Source organism: Cuculus canorus, chromosome 1 (genome assembly GCF_017976375.1).
Source record: "Cuculus canorus isolate bCucCan1 chromosome 1, bCucCan1.pri, whole genome shotgun sequence".
NCBI lineage: Eukaryota > Metazoa > Chordata > Aves > Cuculiformes > Cuculidae > Cuculus > Cuculus canorus.
In genome coordinates this window covers 159,402,371-159,422,722 of record NC_071401.1, presented here as the reverse complement: position 1 = coordinate 159,422,722, position 20,352 = coordinate 159,402,371, and the positions used below count along the sequence as shown (strand labels likewise).

Here is a 20,352-nt window from a genome sequence, read left to right as displayed (position 1 = left end):
CTATTTTTTAATTTGTCCAAGTACGAAATATGCCCAGTCACAGAAGATAATTAATCACTTCAGCCTTATTAAAGGATGATAGAATTGTGTCAAATTAATGAAGGAACAGAGTAAACTGCCATGGTCGTCATGCTACACTTGTAGGCTGTCTTCATTCTCTCATCTTGAGATAAGCAAAAGGCACTTGAATCATTAATTTTCTGTCTCAAAACCATAGGTACATTGGAGAAAACAAGTACAATGTTTCTTCAACGTTAATTATTTTGTCATGGAAGCAGTACAGCTGCTGTGGTGAGGTGTTTGAAGTGCTCAGAGCTACTGATGCTGTGATGAGAATTGAAATGGCAGCTAAGGGAACTGGGACTCACTTTTTGAGATTGTCTTATAGAAGAGTCTCATTTATAAAAATGAGTGGAAAATTGAGGCTAAAAGTATTTGACTGTAAACAGTGGAAAATCTAAAAGCAACGAGAATTTCCACTGAATGGCTGTGAAAGATACAAATTGAGGAGTCTTAAGAAGTCATAGGTACCTGTTCTGCATATTTTCAGTGTTCAAGGGAACATTGATATCCGTATAGTGTCAGGCATTCATGGAACCATCTGATTTATAAGTTGACAGTCTGTGTTTCAGTGTGGCATGTGGCTCCTTCTGGAACAATAACAGGATTCTTCACCTGAGACATCAGTGTTGGAGCAGTCAGAACATAACTCACCTAAATACACAACTTTTGTCATAGTGAAGATGATCATTGTGCAATTTTGTGTTGTTTCTACTGGGTAGTTGGAGTGTTCTTGATAATTGCCATTACAGAGCAACAGAAATAATAAAGCATTTAATTATCTTTCAGTGTTTAAGAAATATATAACTGTAGTAATTTGTTACACACACACACACACACACATATATATATATGAAAGGAATGACCTAATAGGTACTTAAAAATTGTTTCTATGTATCATGACATTTCCCCCATTCTCACCTGCCAAAGAGATACAGTTTTAAAACTGTTATGTTGAGTCACTGTCTGCAGTGCACTTGATTAAAAAGTGATCTTCCCTTTGCTCTTCTTGTACGAGCTAAGTAAATGGTACTCATAAAGCAAGTCAAAGACAAAATTATCAGGGCTTGTTTACTTTTAATTGGTTTACTTTAGAAGAGTAACATAAGACCAGCTAAATAAAGGACACTTTTTTTTTTTGTTTGTTTAGTCTTCAGATACAGACTTGAGATGGTCTCTGGATAAGCAGCCTACAGATAGTGCAGGAGGCATATATCAATATGATAATTATGATGAAGTTGCTATGGATACAGATAGTGAAACTAACTCTCCAGGTAAGATGATATTACAGTTTTCATATATGGTGATTGGTAAACATAGTCAAAAAGTAGGAAATGAGCTATCATTTTAGAAGGAAAGTCTTGTCTTTTGAGATGTGGCAATTGTAGAACCAACACTTTTGTGAGCTAATTCTGTCTTGTATTAATGCTGACTCTCCTCTACATCTCTGCTGTAGTGGTATTATGAACATCTTCAGATTTACGTGGTTCTCATTGCAGTACTGTAGAGTTTATTATTCTGCATTTCCAAGCAGCTGTGTGGAAAGTTAGTGACTTCAAGGTGTTGACGGGATAGACATCAGCTTTGCACAAAAAAAAGGGCCTGGGGATCCCAGTGGTCTTGAAGTGAAATGTGAGTCAGCAGCATGGCTATGGCTGATAAAGGCAAACTGCAGCCTGGGTTGCAGCTCTGTGACTATAGTAGGTGGCTGCTAAACACTGGCGAGACTGCATCAGTTTTCTGGTTTCATGGCAGAAGATAGTGATGTACTAGAAAGAGTCTAGCGGAGGACTTACTGACTAAGGGAAACTGTTTCAGGCCTGTTTTTCGTGAAGTTAGTTAAGGACTAGAGCATTTGATTTATGGCAGGAGGCTAGGGGACCTGAGTTGATGTTGAGATGCTTTTGCTGCTGTCTTCAGCTACCCTAGTGGGTAGTTACAGAGAAGACTGAGCCAAACTCTCCTGTGAAGTGTGCAACAGAAGGGTAGGGGACAGCACTTACACTGTAGAAAAATACATTCTGATTAGATATAAGGGAGAACTTGCACAGAGGATGGAGAAACTCTAGAATGGGTTAACTGGAAACGTGGGATCTGTATCCTCAAGTGTACTTGGAACTTGACTGGATGAGGTCCTTAGTAACTGGACTTTGGGGGCGGCCCTGCTTTGAGCACCTGTGCTGGGGCGTATGCTTTCCAGAGGTCTCTTCCAGCCTAAATAATTTGATGACTCTTGAGTTTGAGGTGCGTTTTAAGGTATTCAGGTTTCATTGTTCCATCTCAGCGTGTGGAGTGTTGAGAGAACTCTATTAAGCATACCACTTTACTGGCCATTTTTGTTTACCATCTTTTTTTTTTAGTTTTCTTTTCCTTTTTTCTCCTTTCTTGTCAGGCTTCATTATACATTAGTTTGCTGAAATACTGCACCTGTTGTTTTGGACATGTAAGCTGCATGAATGCAGCTTGATGAAGCATCTCGAGCTCTAGTTTTATGTTTCAGAATTCAGTAGTAGCTGTGCATTTGATATGCTTCTGTCCTAACTTGTATTTTTGGTAGCCAGTAGTTAGGAGACTGTTTGAAATACCTACTTTAAGAAGGTAGATTCATGCAAATTAAATCAAATACAAGGGCTGAATCATTTTGAGCCACTACCCTAGTGTTACTGTTTGGCTGTACTTACATTTACTATGTAAAATAGAAAAAGGATGAATAATATACATATATTTGAGAAATAAATGTAGTGTGCTGCGTTTGATGTTAAGTTTCACGTTGATGCAAAGTAAAAACATCCCTTCCTTCTGCAGCATTAAATCAGTTGAAATCCAAGCATGAGCTGGTGTTTAGTACTTAGCTGCCATGTTTCTTATACTCAGTTCTTGTAATTACAGCTTCTTCTCCAGTGCAGCCTCCTTTCTTTGAATGTCCAATAGGATATTTTCCACCTCCACTACCACCAATTTCCTTGCCACTGCCACCTCCAATTCCAGTAAGTAACCTTAATTGGAGTGTATTTTTGAAAATTTTTGATAATTCTTATTTTGTATCTTATTTCTAAAGGTAAAGGTAGGATTAAATTTAGATTCTGTTTTTGATAGTGTTATCTACTTTGTGATTCCCTTGAAGCATCTTGAACTATCTAATAGAATTGTGGTTGCTTTTTTAAAAAATGTATTTTAGCTATTTTTTGGCTTATCCAGTTCCTGTTTAATGGAAGTTCTCCCTATTGAACTGAAATTTTCTCTTCATTGTTAAAGCTATGCTGTTTCATAAACAGAAAAAAATTACCCAAGTAGATAAGGGAAAATAATGAATTGGAGTTGTTAGTGTGAGTGTGAGGCAACTTTATCTCTTCTCTCTAGACCGTGTATGTGGATATGCTTATCTCTGACTTGCTACCCTGGGGTGGCGGGGTGGTGGGATGGGACACAAACAGAAATGTAGCTCATCCCAATCCTTCTTTCAAACTTTGTGCATTCGGACTAAATTCTGTCTGTCTTCTCACAGAGGAGTCTACATGGCAATTGACTTGTGTGGTTTTTTTTCTTCACCACTTGCTTCACTGAAGGATTCTTGCCCTTCTTAGTAAAGCAGCAGAAAGTTGCCATTCCCTGCCATGACAGCTTCTGAATTTTTGAATAAGGGAAACTGTCTTAGCTAACAAAATTACAAATTCATAAAACTGTTTTAGGGGCTGTTTTTCAAGTAGTGTGAACCTGTCTGGTCAGCTGTATTACTGTGGCTAGACTATCTCTGGTTCTGAGTTCTCAATTATATTTAGTTTATATGCCTGCACTAATTTATTATCCAAATGTAACCTTGTTGTTTCCATTATCTTCTCTTAGTAATTATTTTATTAACTGTTTAGCGGCAGACTTTGACAGTGATCTAACCCAGTGCAGTTTGAATTAGTTTTAGACCATGAAATAATTTAGGAGTCGACTTCTGCTTATTAATCATAAAGTAGTAGTAGTGATTATCAAGTTTCAAACCCTTGTTTTCTGTTTTATCTCAGCCTGTACCATCTTTGAACCAACTTTATGTGGAGGCTATGTCTTGTGTTTCTCTTGAGCCAACTCCACCTCTTCCACCTCTTCCCCCTGAAGAGCCTGAACAGCCACCAAAACCTCCATTTGCAGATGAGGAAGAAGAGGAGGAGATGCTCTTAAGAGAAGAATTACTCAAGTCTTTAGCCAACAAACGAGCTTTCAGATCTGAGGTACTCCATTGGTTTTTGAATGTAAACCTCTAGATGGCAATCTAGACTAAAACTTAAATTTGACCTACTGATTGAGAATTACAGTCTCCTTTTATGCTGCTTTTTCTGATGACTTAAAAAAAAATTCTCTGAATTCCGCTCAAGGGAATGTGGATTTCTTTTTTGAAAAGAGTTGTGTTCGTTAGTTGTCAGTTAGAAACCAAGACACTGTTTCGTACTTCTAGCAAAAGGAGTTTGAGGTTAACTGTTTTTTGGGTTTTTTTGGTTTATTTTGGAGTAAGAAACAAAGCTTATGGCTTGAAAATTCAGATTGTTTTTGACTTCATGATAAGGTCAAAGATCTTTTGTGGTTGGTTTGTGTATGAAATGATGTATTCTTGTGTGCCTTTCTAATATTACTGCAGAATTACAAGATTTGTCTTATACATTTGGATAATCTGCCTAAATTATGGTTCTAAATTCAAAGATGCATATTGCAACAATCTTATTTGTGCTTATGTCTTTTAAAATAGCTGTATGTAGTTGTATTTTTGTGACTTTATTTCTTTTGTTTTGTTAGGAAACCTCAAGTAACAGTGGTCCACCTTCCCCTCCCGTTCCAGATAACGTGCAGTCTGTGCCAAGAAGCAATCTGTCTGCTGTCAGTATTAATACTGTGTCCCAGCCACGGGTCCAAAACACTAAGTTTGTTAGAGCACCGAGGCTTCCACGAGCAGTGATTACAGTAAGGAAATACTGGTGCTTTCTATTAATAAGGTTCGAGTTGAAGTTGTCCTCGGTTCAAGTGAACAGCAGATAGACTTAAGGTTTTCTAGTGATACAGTCCGGAATGGTGGAGCTTCAATTAAGCATTTGAATTACTACTAACTTGGATAATCCATTTGCTCTTCTAGAAAGAATTTGACACCGAAGAATTTAAACGTTAAGACCATCAAAACATGCCGGCACTCAACTGAACTAAGAGGCTGTAAATATAGTTCAATTAACTTCTTTTCCAGATTAGCACAGACTAAAGTGTTGCTGTTCCATGGTAGCTGACCAATCTAATTACTGTTTCACAGAATCATAGAATCACTAGGTTGGAAGGGACCCACTGGGTCAAGTCCAACCATTCCTAACACTCCCTAAACCATACCCCTCAGCACCTCATCCACCCATCCCTTAAACAACTCCAGGGAAGGTGACTCAACCACCTCCCTGGGAGGCTTGTTCCAGTGCCCCTTTCTGTGAAAATTTTTTTCCTGACATCCAGCTTGAACCTCCCCTGGCGGAGCTTGAGGCCATTCCCCCTTGTCCAGTCCCCTGACACTTGGGAGAAAGGGACATCTTCCCCCTCTCCACAACCTCCTTTCAGGTAGTTGTAGAGAGCAATAGGGTCTCCCCTCAGCCTCCTCTTCTCCAGGCTAAAGAACCCCAGCTCTCAGCCGCTCCTCATAAGACTTGTTCTCCAGCCCCCTCACCAGCTTCGTTGCTCTTCTCTGGACACGCACCAGAGCCTCAACATCCTTCTTGTGGTGAGGGGCCCAGAACTGAACACAGTACTCAAGGTGCGGTCTCACCAGTGCTGAGTATAGAGGGAGAATAACATCCCTGGACCTGATGGTCACGCTGTTTCTGATACAAGCCAAGATGCCTCCCTACCCTCCATCAGATCCATGCTTCCACCCAGCTTAGTGTCATCTGCAAACCTGCTAAGGGTGCACTCAATGCCTTCATCCAGGTTGATAAAGACTTTGAACAGAGCTGGATCCAGTACTGAGCCCTGAGGAACCCCACTTGTAACTGGCCTCCAGCTATATTTAACTCCATTTACCACCATTCTCTGGGCCTGGCCATCCAACCAGTTTTCAACCCAGGAGAGTGTGCGCCTGTCCAGGCCAGAGGCTGACAGTTTCTGAAGCAGAATGCTGTGAGAAACTGTGTCAAAGGCTTTACTGAAGTCCAAGAAGACTACATCCACATCCTTTCCCACAACCAGTAGTCGAGTCACTTTGTCATAGAAGGTGATCAGGTTAGTTTGGCAAGACTTGCCTTTCATGAACCTGTGTCACCAGCACTGGGCTTGATCACCCGGTTCTCTTACATGTGTTTCATGATAGCACTCAAGATCACCTCTACCATGACTCCCTGACACTGAGGGCAGATTGACAGGCCTGTAGTTCCCTGGATCGTCCCTGCAACCCTTGTAGATGGGCACAACATTAAATTGGGGTCTGGAGCATCAGTCCTCTTTCTTAATTTTCTTAAGATGCTAAACTGGTTAGAAGACTCTAACTGGGAGGGTGAAGCACCTTCTAGATTAAGTTGAATTTTTTTTCAGTGAACAGTGTGTAAGCATCAGAGCTAGCACAGAAGCGGTGGCAGATGGCATGTCTGCAAGTGTGCGTGGAAGACAGAGGAGAGAGTGTTCTCTTCAGGCAGCAGCAGACTTAGGATATTGCTTGAGCCAATGTAACTATAACGACCTTTATTTTAGTGATTGTGGGAGGTTAGCGCAGCTAGCATTTGATTTGTGATGTCTGCGTTCTCGGATTGTTGGAAATGTTATAAAAAAAATACTTTCCTGTGTTATGCCACACTGGAAGACTGTGAAGTCTACTATTCTGTTTATGGCAGTGAACCATACAGAGTGGATAGTTTGCAATTATTTTAGCATGTCTTACCAAGCTTGGCTTGTGGTAGCTGTTTCCCATGCAGATTCTCTAATGAATAGTATGATTGAGTCCATACCTTTGCCTCTCTGTCAGTGGATGGAGTCTCTAATAAACTATTTTTTGTAACTAAATTTGGAGGATAATATTATCTTTGAGACTGCTGTATCACTATCAAGTCTAGCCGTATCTGGCCAACAGCTTTCTTGCTCATAAATAAAGATTGTACGATCACTTAGTCACTTGATTCCATAATGAAGAAAAACACTTAAGACAGAAGGGGCCTGAATGTTCCCTTTTTTGGTCATTCTAAGGCCTTACTTTCCTTTCTGTAGGAAAGTTGTACTATTAAGCTTAAAGTGTATCTATTTTTCTGTCTGTACCAATCTTCGCAACCTACTTTAAATTGGAGCTATAACGAGAGTAGTTGTTCAGTTTAGGCATGCTTATATCCTTTATAATCATTTCACACTTACTTAAACTTTTAAGTGTTCTTATTCATGTTCACATACTAAACCTGTTTTAAAAAAAAAAAACAACTCACTTAAATCAGCACATATTTTATTGCCCTAAATGGATCATGGGTGAGACTGAGTAACTGCTGTTGTATAAATGAGGGAGAATGTATGTTACTAGGAGGGAGCTGTTGGCTTGGTTTAGTAACATAATAAGTGTCTCATCAGCTGTGCTGTTGAAGGGCATTATGTAATAGTTAAAAACTTGCAGCTGAAATTTAGTGCCTGTTGCTTATGTTAATTGGCTTAGGTAAAGCTGACAGATTAGTACTGTGTATTTGAATCAGCTAGCTTGTCTAGGGTCTTTTTTACAAAAATGATTATAGAAACAAAGCATTTTGCTTGTGTTTAAAATTTTTTTAAAAATATCTTTGGGTATAGAGTATTTATATGTAAAATAGATGTGTTTTAAAGAACTTACCTTCAAATAGTTTTCACAGGATACTACTGACAAGGTATTTCTGTCCTCTGAAAACACATGAATGGGAAAGCAATACCACTTACTCCTGTTAGTTTAAGCTTTTAGAAACAATTTATATTGAATAAGTGGAATAAAGACTTAGGACTTCTCTTATACTTTTGTAGTATTTAGTGTTTCTTACGAGTGACTACAAAAAGTGGACTCATAAGAATTTGATTTTGAACTTAAAATCTAATGTTTTTTCTGTGAGCGTTGTCGGATATATCCAGAAATATGAAAGTCACAAAGGTATAGAAAGTGTAAATTCTTCAGATGTGTAAAATTTCATGTCATAGTTCTGGGGGCTTGGTAGTTTTTGAATGTTTGAGTATGCTATACTATAATTAGAGGTTTTAAATTTGCAAGTCTTGGGATTTCTTTTGTGAAGCTGAAATAGCCTGCAGATACCGTTTGGATTTTTCAATGACATCTTGTAACCCTTTTTCAAAGTTCTCATGAACACTTGGGGATTTGTTCACCACGGAATGAAAATATGTCTTGAAACATGGTGGAGAGACCCTATGTTACAGCAGAGGCTGTGGTTCCTCTGTAGTAGAAGCTAATGTTACTGAAGGCAGTGTGATGGTAGTTTCCTGGTGTTACTTTACTGATTCTTAAACATTTAGCTGAACCACATAAAAAAACTAACATCTGGGATAAAACACCCTGGAGGAAAGTTTACTTTGACTTTTCCTGCTATCAGCTTTTCCACAAGACAAAAAATGAGGAAGGCAGTGACACTTTGCCCTACACAACTATGCCATAAATGGCTTGACAGCTTCGTTCTTTTACTACTAAGAGCCAGTGATAAGGAAGGGGTGTCTTGGGCATCAGAAGATAAGGGTGGGGTTCCTCACCTGATTAATTTAGGCTTCCATGGGTCTACAGCCAGAGAATACTTGTGAGAAGAGGACTGGTGCTTTGTTCTGTTTTCTTGCACCAATATAAACTGGAATTTCAACTACCTGTGACATGGTGGTGCAAAAATTATATAGATGTAGTACATTCAAAAGTAGTAGATATCCTATTCTAAGAACTGTCCAGAAAGAGAATATAAAAAAAAAAAAAGATTGTGGAAATGGGGTATTTTTAACTTTAAAAAATAGGGGGGGTTGTGTGCTTTGGAAGATGCTTAGAGTTTTGAAGAGGTCCTGTCCTGAGGTAAAGGTTAAACGTAGAACTGTGATTGTCCAGACCTACACTGGGAAATGGGAAGAGCAGTCTTGGAAATGTGAACTAGGTTGCTTCTTTTCAGACTGTAACTCCAGACCATTTGAGGTCAGTCTAAATTGTTTGCTCGTTTCTGCATCTTTCTTTGTGCAGGGATTGGCAGTCATTTGATCTCCAGTGAGCTGTTTGTTAGTCATATTGGGGAAAAAGTGATTAATCTTGTTTCATATGTTCTTTATGTACTGTTGGTGTTCTGCCAGTGTAACTGCTTGAGTAGCTCGCTGTAAGGTCAGCTAAGTATAGCTGTGAGACAAGAGGCATCACAAATGTGTGACAGAAAGATGAGGGAGCTCTGGTATGTCTGCCACAGCATGGCTAAATGCAAACTTGGTTGGTTGTTACCTCTCAGTTACTTAAAAAAAAAATGTTTGCAAATGGTAGATGATAATTTTCATTATAGTTGAAATAATTCATGAAGTATAGGAGCGGAGGTTTGAAATTTGTATTTTACGATTAAGGAGACATAAATATGTTGCAGAGACTTGGGAACAGGTTGACTACCTTTCATGTTACAGTTTCAAGAATGGGTATGGTATTTCTATCTTGTAATGCAGATGCACAAATGCTAAGGACTCTGTCTTACTCTGTGGAATTGGTATGCCATGCTAACAAAAGGAGTTAATTCCCTTTTACTCTTCTCCTAAATATATGCTTAATTGTATCTGTCTCAACTTTTTGTTTCTATAAAACTTTTTTCATTCTCCCCACAGCTTCCAAAACACAAGTCTGTTGTGGTTACGTTAAATGATTCAGATGATAGCGAGTCTGATGGAGAACCGTCAAACTCAACTAACAGTGTGTTTGGAGGACTAGAATCTATGATAAAAGAAGCAAGGAGAAATGTTGAGGTAAACATTATCAGCATTTAGTAGTTTTATTTTGTAATGATTTTGTTTTGTAATGGAATTTCAACTTTAGAATTTGGCTGAGAAGTACTGGATTACATCAGAAATGGACAAGACCTGAGTATGTTACTCCTCTCTGGACCATGACATTGTAGTTTGGATTGCACAGGCTAATTAAATGATCTTTTGGTTAAGATGGCACCCTGAAGCTAGAACTTGTAGTGTATTTTGGTTTCATTTTTTCAGTTAAAATTCAATACGTATTAATTACTAGCACGAAAAATTGGCTTATGTGATCTTATTAACCTTGACCAGCTTTAGGTACTGAACTGTCTCTTAAAAAGAGTTGATAGCTGTATTATGTCTAGTGTGACTAGTTTTGACTTGAACCTCATTTTAACAGGCCTCAAAAGTCAAAGCTCCTCCAAAATCAGAAAAAGAAAATGATCCAATGAGAACTCCAGAGGCTCTACCAGAAGATAAGAAGATAGAGTACAGACTTTTAAAGGAAGAGATTGCCAGGTACAACTGAGTTTTAACTGTGTTTTGGTTTAACCCAGCAGGCAGCTAAACACTGCACAGCTGTTTGCTCTCTCTCCCTGCTGCCCGCAAGTAGGATGGGGAGAGAATCGAGGGGAAAAAAGATTTAACTTGTGGGCCAAGATAAAAGCAGCTTAATAGGACAGAAATACACAAAAGGTGATCACAGCACAACTGCTCACTACCTGCTGACTCATGCCTAGCTTGTTTCTGAGGCACAGTTACCCAGTCCAGCTTTCCCTAAAGTTACATATACTGAGCATGATGTCATGTGGCATGGAATATCCCTTTGGCCAGCTTGGGTCAGCTGCCTGACTGTGCTCTGCCGAAATTCTTGTGCACCTGCTCGCTGGCAGAGCTCTGGAAGCTGAAAAGTCAGTGTGTTGTCAATGCTATTCTGATACCAGCTACTGAGAAGGAAATTAACTCTATCCTAGCTGAAATCAGTACAGTAAAGAAGAAACAGAATAAATAATTAAAGCTAAATATACATTCTTTGTAGTCCTTTACCACTCTATTTTGTAATATAGGAGTCTAAAAGTCCTTGAATTTGAATTGACTTACAGTAGTTGGTGGTTGTGGACAGTTCTGTTTCTTTTAACTTCAAATTTTATTCCACAACATTTAAGATTTTTAAAGCTCTTGGGAGTATGCAACAAAATGAATGTTGAAGCTACTGAATGTCTCTGCTTTTAACATATGTTTTAGTCGTGAAAAGCAACGCTTGATTAAATCTGATCCACTAAGGAACAATTCGTCCCCTGCAAATTCTGATTGTGAAGTTGATGGAATTGGGAGAATAGCAGTAGTGACAAAACAAGTTACAGAAGCAGAAGCAAAGCTTAAGAAAAACAGGTATGTATTTCACTATTTTAAGTCCTACCTTGTTTGCCTTGCAGGGTGGAGATTGTAAGTAACCTTTTTGAATATATGGCATTTAAAGTACAGAAAACTATTGATTTTTCTGTTGTCTTGTACTATTCAGCCTTGAATTCTATTGCCGTAGAAAAGGAATTGTGCTCTAGTGCCAGAGTGGTGTTTGATGGTAACTTTTAAATAAGATTTGTCATGGTAACTGTTCTCAGCTGTGTTTACATTGAGTGACTGGAACATCTTGTGCCACCAAATTCTGAAATATTTGAAGAGTGTGCTTTTTCACTACTTAGTATACTTGATTGTACCATGTTTCAATGGGATATGCCAGATTTGTAGAAATGAATGTTTCTGCAGAATAGGTGTGCTGTTTGAAACTTTTCCGGTATGCCTTTTTACTTTAGTATGCCTCTTACATGTTTCTTGCCCTTCTTCCAAGTTACTGTGGAAAATACAAGTGCCTTGCATCCTTCTTTGCTTTAGTTGCCACTTGATTATTTCTTTGTGGTCTTGTGAAGAAATTGGTTCCTGGTCAGACATAAATTGAAGGACATTCTTCCATCCTGCCTTTATTCACACACATCTGAGTTTTTTTTCTTGCTTCCTTTAATGCATGGTTTTATATTTAATTATTCCTGTTATTGTGCCATAGTACTACGGCTTATAATCTGCTCATGTGTGCCCTAGGGAGGAATTGTGTTGTTACTTAACAGAAAGCAAGAACGGGTGTGTTTTGAATGTCTTAATGTTGACAACAGTGTTAAAGGTAACACCACTTGCTTACCTTCCTTGTCCTCATAACTAGAATGTTTTCATCTGCTTTATACTGACATGCTGAACTTGGGATACTGAAATCTGCTGTATGTACTACCAGTGTCTAATGTTTTGTGGATGTTAAGACTGTCTGAAGAAACTTAGAATGTTGTTTAAGTGAAAAAGAGTTGGATTCTTAAATAAGTAGCATTTCGCAGCTCTGAGAAACTTGCCTTTGGAAAAAATAGTTACCTGACTTTTTTCTGGTTTTAGACTTCTCTTGATGAAGGATGAATCTGTCTTGAAACATTTGCTGCAACAGGAGGCCAAGAAGAGAGAGAATGTCCGAATTGCTGAAAATAAGATTAACAAACTGGCTGAACAGCTACAAGCAACAGAGAAGATCTTGAATGCTAATAAGATGTTTCTCAAGAAGCTTCAGGAACAAGTAACTTTCGTTTTGAAATGTTTCTGTCTCCTAGAGCTGGAAATCTTGAAATGGGAGCCTGATTTTTAGAGGCAGTAGGCTTTCTTTGAATTAATCATTAATTCATTCCGATGTCTTTTATGATTATATTTTATTGTGTGGTTGTATCTGAAAATTTGTGTCTTACTGTAGTATTTCTTTTTTGCTTCAGATTCATAGAGTTCAGCAACGAGTTACAGTAAAAAAAGCTCTGGCATTAAAATATGGGGAAGAACTTGCTCGAGCAAAAGCAGTAGCAAGTAAGGAAATCGGGAAACGAAAGCTGGAGCAAGATCATCTTGGAGTAAGTCTGTTGTATGCTTTTAACCTAGGCTGTACTTGAAAAGCAGCAGCAGTTTTGATTAGGAAACTTAGTTCAAATAGAATCAAGAAAATGGGAAAACATTTCTAGAGCACTGTACGAAACTTCCTATTGGTTTCCTATATATTTGAGAACTTGATAGGAAAAGCATTAAGCATTTAATGAAAATTGTTCAAAGCCTATTTTTCTGTGTTTAGAGATTGTCATTAATAGATAAATAACAAGGGGAGCTGTATGCCTATGAAGGAAGGAAGGAAATACTTTACTGTCTGTAGACATAAGTGGCCTTGTTAAAATTATGTAGCAGAGACACTGAAATGGGGATCTGATCTTGTTTCTTCTTGTTTGGGTTTCCAAAAAAGATTAAAATACTTTTATAAATTTTTCTTTTTGCATTTCCTTCTCCTTTTTCCCGCAACATCATGATGTATATTTGTTTTATAGCTTACCTTAAATGTGGCCAGAACTTCTGTTGAAGCCCTGTACATGATGTTGGGTAGTTTTTATTGAAAAACCTGCTAACATGCCAGTTGAATTGTGGCAAACTCTTCTGTGGTTTTTCTGCTGTTTGTTGACATTTTCTGGCAAGAGTTTAAATTATGTTTTTATAAACTCTGAATTAAATACCTTGTCCATGTTTAATTTACCTCCTGTCAGTAGATCAGTAAATGTGAAAATGAAATAAAGGGGTTTTTTTTTTCTTTTCAGCCAAGCAAAATGTTGAAATTGGACAACTCTCCTGCATCAAGTCCAAAAAAGCATTCGGCAGAATTGATTGCACTAGAGAAAAAACGACTACAGCAACTAGAGTATGAATATGCTCTGAAGATTCAGAAGTTGAAAGAAGCCCGTGCGCTTCAAACCAAGGAACAAGCAAATATTGCATCTCATGCAGAAGAGGAATCTGAATTTACGTTACCTCAGCCATCGCTTCATGATCTTACACAGGATAAGTTGTCTTTGGACAGTGAAGAAAATTACTTTGATGATGAAGTTCTGTCTAATGCAAACCGAGAACGAAGGAGATCTTTCAGAGAATCTAATTCTTTCACTAAACCAAATCTTAAACATATAGACACTCCAAAACAGGAAGCTATAAACAAACTTTCTAAAAAGGCATCAGAGGAACCCGAGCTGTTCCTTGGGTTGAATGTTGATGAACTGAAGAAACTTTACGCTAAAGCTGACAGCTTGAAAGAGCTGCTAGTGAAAAGTACTGCCTTGGTAGTACCTAAGGAAGATATGTTGTGTGGTCAGGTAAATGCTTTAAAACTAAGTGTGAAGATAGTCTTGAACAGGTGGTATTGCAATTGCTCTTCATCTGTTTAATCTGTTTCCTAGGAAATTTCAGTGGATGTGAATGTTGTTACATCGCAAAATAAACAAACTGAAGTGAAACCATTTCCATTTGGACCTTATCATAGTCCTCTTCTAGTATTTAAATCCTACAGGTATGAAGAGTGTGACAGCCGTTTAACTTCTGTGTATAAATGATTAATTATTCTTCACTGCTTTTCCTAAATATCCAGGCATGTACCAAAAGACGAGATGCTGTGAGAAACTTGACTGTCCTGAAATAGTTTTGTCTAGTTCGGGGAACATAATGGTTTTAGTTACTTTTTCTGGTCTGCAGAATGTGTTTAGATTAAGTAGTACTGTTTTGTTCCCTTACTCTCCCATTATTTTTACCTTCCTACTAACTCATGGGTCAGCACTGCTTTTGGTTAGTTTAAGAGTTTTAGAAAGAATGAGCTTTAACACAGACAGTGATTTTTTTTTTTTTTTAAATGGTAGTTGGAACTGTTGTTTTACCTTGTAATCTATGTTGCAATAATATGCTGTTTCATTTTAGGTTTAGTCCATATTTTCGAACCAAGGAAAAACTGTACCTCAGTTCAATAACATATAGCAATATGATTGAGCCAAAACAGTGTTTCTGCCGTTTTGATTTAACGGGCACATGCAATGATGATGACTGTCAGTGGTGAGTTCTTTATGATTTTGTTCATTTGAACCAAGTCTCTCTTCTAGATGTCTTGACTCGAAGATCAAAATAGACGTGTTTTTCACTTCAAAAGATGGGGATTTATGATCCCATCCACAAGTTGTAGAAAAGGAAATTATTTTTAATACTCTACTGCAGATGATTGGTTGGCAGGAAAAAAGCCCTTTCATCGAAGTGGTGAAAAAGGGATGTTTTTTAGATGTAAACTTAGTAAAGCAGTATGAACTGTTACGAGTATTTCACCTTTTGGTTGCCTTTTAATTCAGATGAGATTCTTTGCTTTATAGCTTCAGCATAACTTGAGACCATCATGCCACTATTGGGCCATAGAGTTTTTTGTGGGTATCATTTTCTTTATGCCTTACTCTAGTGCAGACTAAATAAAACTAACTTTCTACTTACAAGTCTGTTTTAAGTTCTTGCTGTTATAAATATGTTAATTGCTTATTTGTTTATTTTAGGCAGCACATGAAAGATTGCACTCTTAGCCGTAAGCAGCTGTTTCAGGATATTCTGTCTTACAACTTGGAACTAATTGGCTGTTCAGAAAAAAGCACTGATGAAGAAATCAGCACTGCCACAGGTTTTTGAGAGTCTTTTGTTTGCTTTTGTGTACAGAGATTAATTTGTGAAGGAAATAGCTTTTATTAAAAGCTCTGAGTGCAAGGGCTTTGATGTCAAGGAATGTATAAGATACAGCTGTATGAAAAAAACAGATATCTGGAGTTGTCCAATTCAGCCCTTTGTAGTGGGTGGTTACCTTGGTGTCTTTACAGAAAGAGTACATCATTGATCCCTGGAACATTTCCTCAAAAAAAACCCAAATCAAACATATATATTGTTGGTATTTTGGGTATTGGGGAGCAATAAGCATGGAATCCTTCCCTCTCCTCTTCCTCACCTCTTTCTATAACTATTGGACTGGTCTTTTTTTTGATGGATCTGGAGTATTATAGCACCACTGCCATATAGGCCAGTTGCATAAAAGACTTTCAGGTTTTTGTGTTTTGTTTGTTGTTTTTTTTTCCCTAGTGTGTTAAATTGCTGTACTTCTTGATGCGGTAATATTTCGTGAATTCAGCATAGATTGTGCTAAATGAATTAAATACATTTTCAGGCATGTGTTTACCTAAGATAAAAAATATTCCTGTTTCAGAGAAATACGTTGAAAAACTTTTTGGTATAAACAGAGACCGTATGTCAGTGGATCAGATGGCTGTTCTTCTGGCCAGCAACATCAACGAGAGTAAAAGTCACAGTAAGTAACTTTGTAGATTAAAGACCATTTTCTTAAATACAATTTTTTTTATTATTTAAGTGCCTTCATGATTTTGTAAGCCAAGAATATTTTTTTGAGGCTTAGTTTATTTATCTCAGTATTATAAATTCTGCTTGTTTTAAGGCAATAATAGTTTTGGAGTCCAGTTTGGAAAAGTGATTTACGTACTTGAGCATACTGTATTTAAAATCTTGAAAATAGAAAAATAAAAGAATTTCTACAACTTTGTTTGTTTACAGCACCTCCATTTACAACGTGGAAAGATAAAAGGAAATGGAGACCAAAATACCGGAGAAAACCTCTGTTAGATAGTAGCAGCAGTGAAGAGGAACAGTTCATTGGACCTATTAAATATGGTAATCTGAATTCATGGCAACCACTGAAGATAGCACTGGGGAAAAACACTACTAGTCTTTCCCAACACCTGATTTTTAAAGTGGTTATTAAGAAAACCAATGCTTTTAATTAGCTCTCCTATTTCCTGTATGCAAACTTCATTTTGCATAATTTTTGTGGTAAAATTTGACCTGAATCTTTTGTATTTAGGGAAAGATAAAACCCTTCCAGTATGATGTGTGATTGGAAGTAAAGGTAGAATTTCTACTTAGCTATTCTTAAAAGAAACGTGAAGAACTACTTTCTTATAATGTTTTAGCTCTGCCCATAGACCGTTAGGACTTTATAAATAGTTTTTATTTTTTCTCCCAGAAATATAAGTAGTAAAACTTCATGTATTTGATCATCTTAAATTTGTACAGAGGTAGTGTTTGGTGTTGAGGCCAGGAAATAAAAAAAGTTGCTGTTAAATGGTGTTTGAGACTTTGGAAGCTTGCTAGAACGTAAGTAACTCAAGTGTTCCACATGTGACTCCTGCAAGTGGGAGGTCTGCACTTTGTTAGCAAATCCTGTAAAAAGGATTTTTAGAGACTCAGAATTGAGATAAATTTTTCTTTGTCAGATGCCTCTTACATCCTAATGCTGCTTAACGAACTACTTAATTCGTGTTTATTGATCAAAGCAACCTTTTACTGCTATTTATTTCTTGCCTTTGCATTTGAAATAGAACTGTGTGGTCTGCAGACTACAGGTTATAAGTTTTAGAGGATGTTGAAATAACCGTATTTTACTCTGGTCAATGGATATACTTGAAATATATAAAAAACATCCCTTGTGTGAGTTCTGATCTGAGAGGTCATTTCTGTTTTTAAAAGAAATATTTTTTTATTTTTTTTTATTTGCAGCCCATCCCACAGAATATAAAAAAAGAGTTCCAGCTCTTGATGCTGTGGTGACTCCAGATGATGTCCGGTATTTTACAAGTGAGACTGATGACATTGCTAACTTGGAGGCAAGTGTCCAAGAAAACCCCTGCAATGTACAGCTTTGGATTAAACTAGCATACAAATACTTGAATCAAAATGAAGGGTAAGTCTGTTATACTTTTAGATTTGATTTTGTGCTTTACCCATGATCAAGCCTCCTTTCTCATCATGAAGAACTTTCTTCAACCATCCACACAAGTTACTACTTAATTGCAGGTTAAGAATAGGTTATATTTCTTACTGTGTGTCATAATACGTGATTAATAAATCACACCGCCAGTTTATATTTAGGTAGGTTCTGATTCAGAATGGAAGTTGATGGAAGTAGTGTGGGAGAAATAATAGTTTGTGTTTGAAAAGTGCAGTCTATAATGTATTCCAAAAACTATGCTGGAATGTTGTACTTCCACTGAAGTACTGGACCAGTAAACTTCGATCAGTTTCTCCTCTAGAGTGAATGGTTGGAATAATGGTTGAAATCAGTTTCATTAGAAGGCTTTCTTACAGGAACAGTGCTTCTGTATGGTTTTGTCCCTGTAGAAATGGTCCAGTTGAGCACTTGGTTTCTTATTTTTTAACTTCTGGATTTCTGTAGTTTCTGTTCCTTTTAAATCATTCTGCAGCGTACCATGTTCTTACTGGCAATTGGTTGACTTCAGTAATTCTGTCATGATGGTTTCGTTCTAGAGACTGACTTCTATTTTAATAGTGGGGTGCTGGCTTAAGCAGCTGCAGCAGGGAAGGAAAGGGAATGGAGAGCAGCAGCTCTCTTAAAGGATTTGTGTAAACTGTGGATTATGGAAAATGTAGCAAAAGATCGATTTAGCTGTATCAGTAGCTGCCTGTACACTGGGAGGTATAGAAATGGAAAAGCCAAGTACTCAAAGAAAATAATACCAGCAAGTGACAGGGTGAGAAGAGCATGCTTTGTAAAGAAGGTAGGAAACTTAATGGTAGAGAATGCATCCTTTTCTTAAAACCACCACCTCCCTGATTTCCCCTGCCCCAGTACTGAAGAAGCTGAGTTATTCAGTAGGTGATGGTGATAGAAGGGATTGGGAAGGCTTGAGTCCTATACATGGTTAACAGTACTAGTTTTATTTTGAGACATATATTTTTCCTTTCATATGTCTCAATGTCTATGCAAAGTAATTTCTAAAGATGTTTTCAGAGTGAACATTAGCTTTCTGTGGTTTTATGGAAGTTTATGACTTAAAGCTCAGCTCTGTGTTTTTGCAGTGACAGTCAGTTATTTGTGCTAGTCTTGTATTACTTTGCTAGTATTATCTCATGTTAATTATCTGGAGGTAAAATCCCCCCCTTTTTTTAATGGCTTAGGAGCAGAGAACCTGCATGACATGCATAGAAACCTGAAATAAAGGCTTATATTTACTGTACAAAGTAAATTAAATGTGTAACAAATATTCTGAGTTATTAAGCCTTTGAAATTTCTACTTCAATTTTTAAGTCTGTATGATGTAAATGCCATATGATTGCAGCATGAGAATTCTGCTTACAGATGAATCTTAACCGTTTTCTATTAAATTGAGCTCTTACTTGAATTGGCACTACTTTCCTAGAGAACTTATTTTTCCATGCACTATGATAATTGTAAATATTTGAAGGCTGAAAACTGCCTGAAACTTTGAGACTCACAAGTAAAGAGCAGCACAAGTTAAAAAGAGAAAGGCCGACTGTCACTTCCGTTGTAATTATAAGCGTCCCTATTCACATTTGATATTTTATAAGCTGTAATGCTATTGAAGTTGATGTGAGTGCTTTTTCAATTTTTACAGCTCATCGTCTGAGTGTTTGGATTCTACTTTAAATGTTTTGGCTCGAGCTCTTGAGAACAACAAAGAAAATCCAGAAATTTGGTGTCATTACCTCAGACTCTTCTCAAAAAGAGGAACCAAGGAGGAGATACAGGAAATGTGTGAAACAGCAGTGGAATATGCTCCATGCTATCAAATTTGGTGGACAGTAAGTAAATTTCTTTTTTATTTAGTATATGTGAAATGTTCATGTAATTGTGCATTTTTTCCTGTAGAAAACCAGTATGTAGTATGTATGACAAGGAGAGTGTGAAAGTTCTGTTTGCGAGATATTTGTAGAAATCATCACTGTTTCCCAGTAATAAGTTACTTAAAATCAAGATGTTACATTTATTTTTTTTGTTACTTAAGCTTGTAAAATTTAACTTTGACTATTTGATCTTTAATATTTACAGTATTTCTTGAGGTTTAATGTGAAAATTTGGTATAAGGGAGAGAAATATAGTTCGTAAGATGGTGAAAAACTTCAGATAAAGTTTGTAATTAATGCAATTTTAAACTCGAACCTAGAAGCTTTACTATAGTATTCTGATTACAGTGATTCCTTATTAATATGAATTAATTTTCTTTAGTTTTTGAATTTGGAGAATTCCTTTGATGGGAAAGACTATGTATGTGGGAGGATGCTACAGTTCCTAATGGAAGTAACAGGAGCGGAAGAAAATCCGAATCTTGTGTCCTTTCAGCTGCTGGAGACTCTCCTTTACAGGGTTCACTTGAGCCTGTTTACAGGAAGACATCAGAATGCTCTTGTTCTGCTGCAGGTAACTTCCAGGTTACCACCCCAGAAATTTTCCTCATGCCTTCATCTTTCTAATGCCTGTGACTCTGATAGTGCTAACTTTAGAATAACCGTTCTTTCCTTTGTTTACTGAAGGAATTATCGTAGAGACTTCTATTTTGAGATATGATACCATTGTAAAACTTGGATATAGCTTTGAGGTTTTTTTGTTACTGTTTTGCTTTGCATGTGTAGCTA

The 20,352-nt window shown here is 37.2% G+C and overlaps 1 protein-coding gene across 4 annotated transcripts in view; it reads left to right on the top strand.

Moving 5' to 3' along the window:
* Nucleotides 1-20,352, top strand: part of ZFC3H1 (zinc finger C3H1-type containing) — a 43,557-nt gene that overhangs the window by 9,942 nt on the left and 13,263 nt on the right. For all 4 annotated transcript variants that reach the window (XM_054068120.1, XM_054068114.1, XM_054068107.1 and 1 more), the window contains exons 6-23: nucleotides 1,211-1,334; nucleotides 2,950-3,047; nucleotides 4,074-4,277; nucleotides 4,837-5,001; nucleotides 9,844-9,981; nucleotides 10,382-10,500; nucleotides 11,227-11,373; nucleotides 12,418-12,592; nucleotides 12,783-12,914; nucleotides 13,641-14,189; nucleotides 14,274-14,383; nucleotides 14,785-14,916; nucleotides 15,399-15,520; nucleotides 16,094-16,195; nucleotides 16,456-16,572; nucleotides 17,458-17,641; nucleotides 19,335-19,521; nucleotides 19,946-20,137. In XM_054068120.1, the coding sequence (XP_053924095.1) occupies nucleotides 1,211-1,334; nucleotides 2,950-3,047; nucleotides 4,074-4,277; nucleotides 4,837-5,001; nucleotides 9,844-9,981; nucleotides 10,382-10,500; nucleotides 11,227-11,373; nucleotides 12,418-12,592; nucleotides 12,783-12,914; nucleotides 13,641-14,189; nucleotides 14,274-14,383; nucleotides 14,785-14,916; nucleotides 15,399-15,520; nucleotides 16,094-16,195; nucleotides 16,456-16,572; nucleotides 17,458-17,641; nucleotides 19,335-19,521; nucleotides 19,946-20,137 (2,997 nt within the window). The remainder of the gene's footprint in view (nucleotides 1-1,210; nucleotides 1,335-2,949; nucleotides 3,048-4,073; nucleotides 4,278-4,836; nucleotides 5,002-9,843; nucleotides 9,982-10,381; nucleotides 10,501-11,226; nucleotides 11,374-12,417; nucleotides 12,593-12,782; nucleotides 12,915-13,640; nucleotides 14,190-14,273; nucleotides 14,384-14,784; nucleotides 14,917-15,398; nucleotides 15,521-16,093; nucleotides 16,196-16,455; nucleotides 16,573-17,457; nucleotides 17,642-19,334; nucleotides 19,522-19,945; nucleotides 20,138-20,352) is intronic.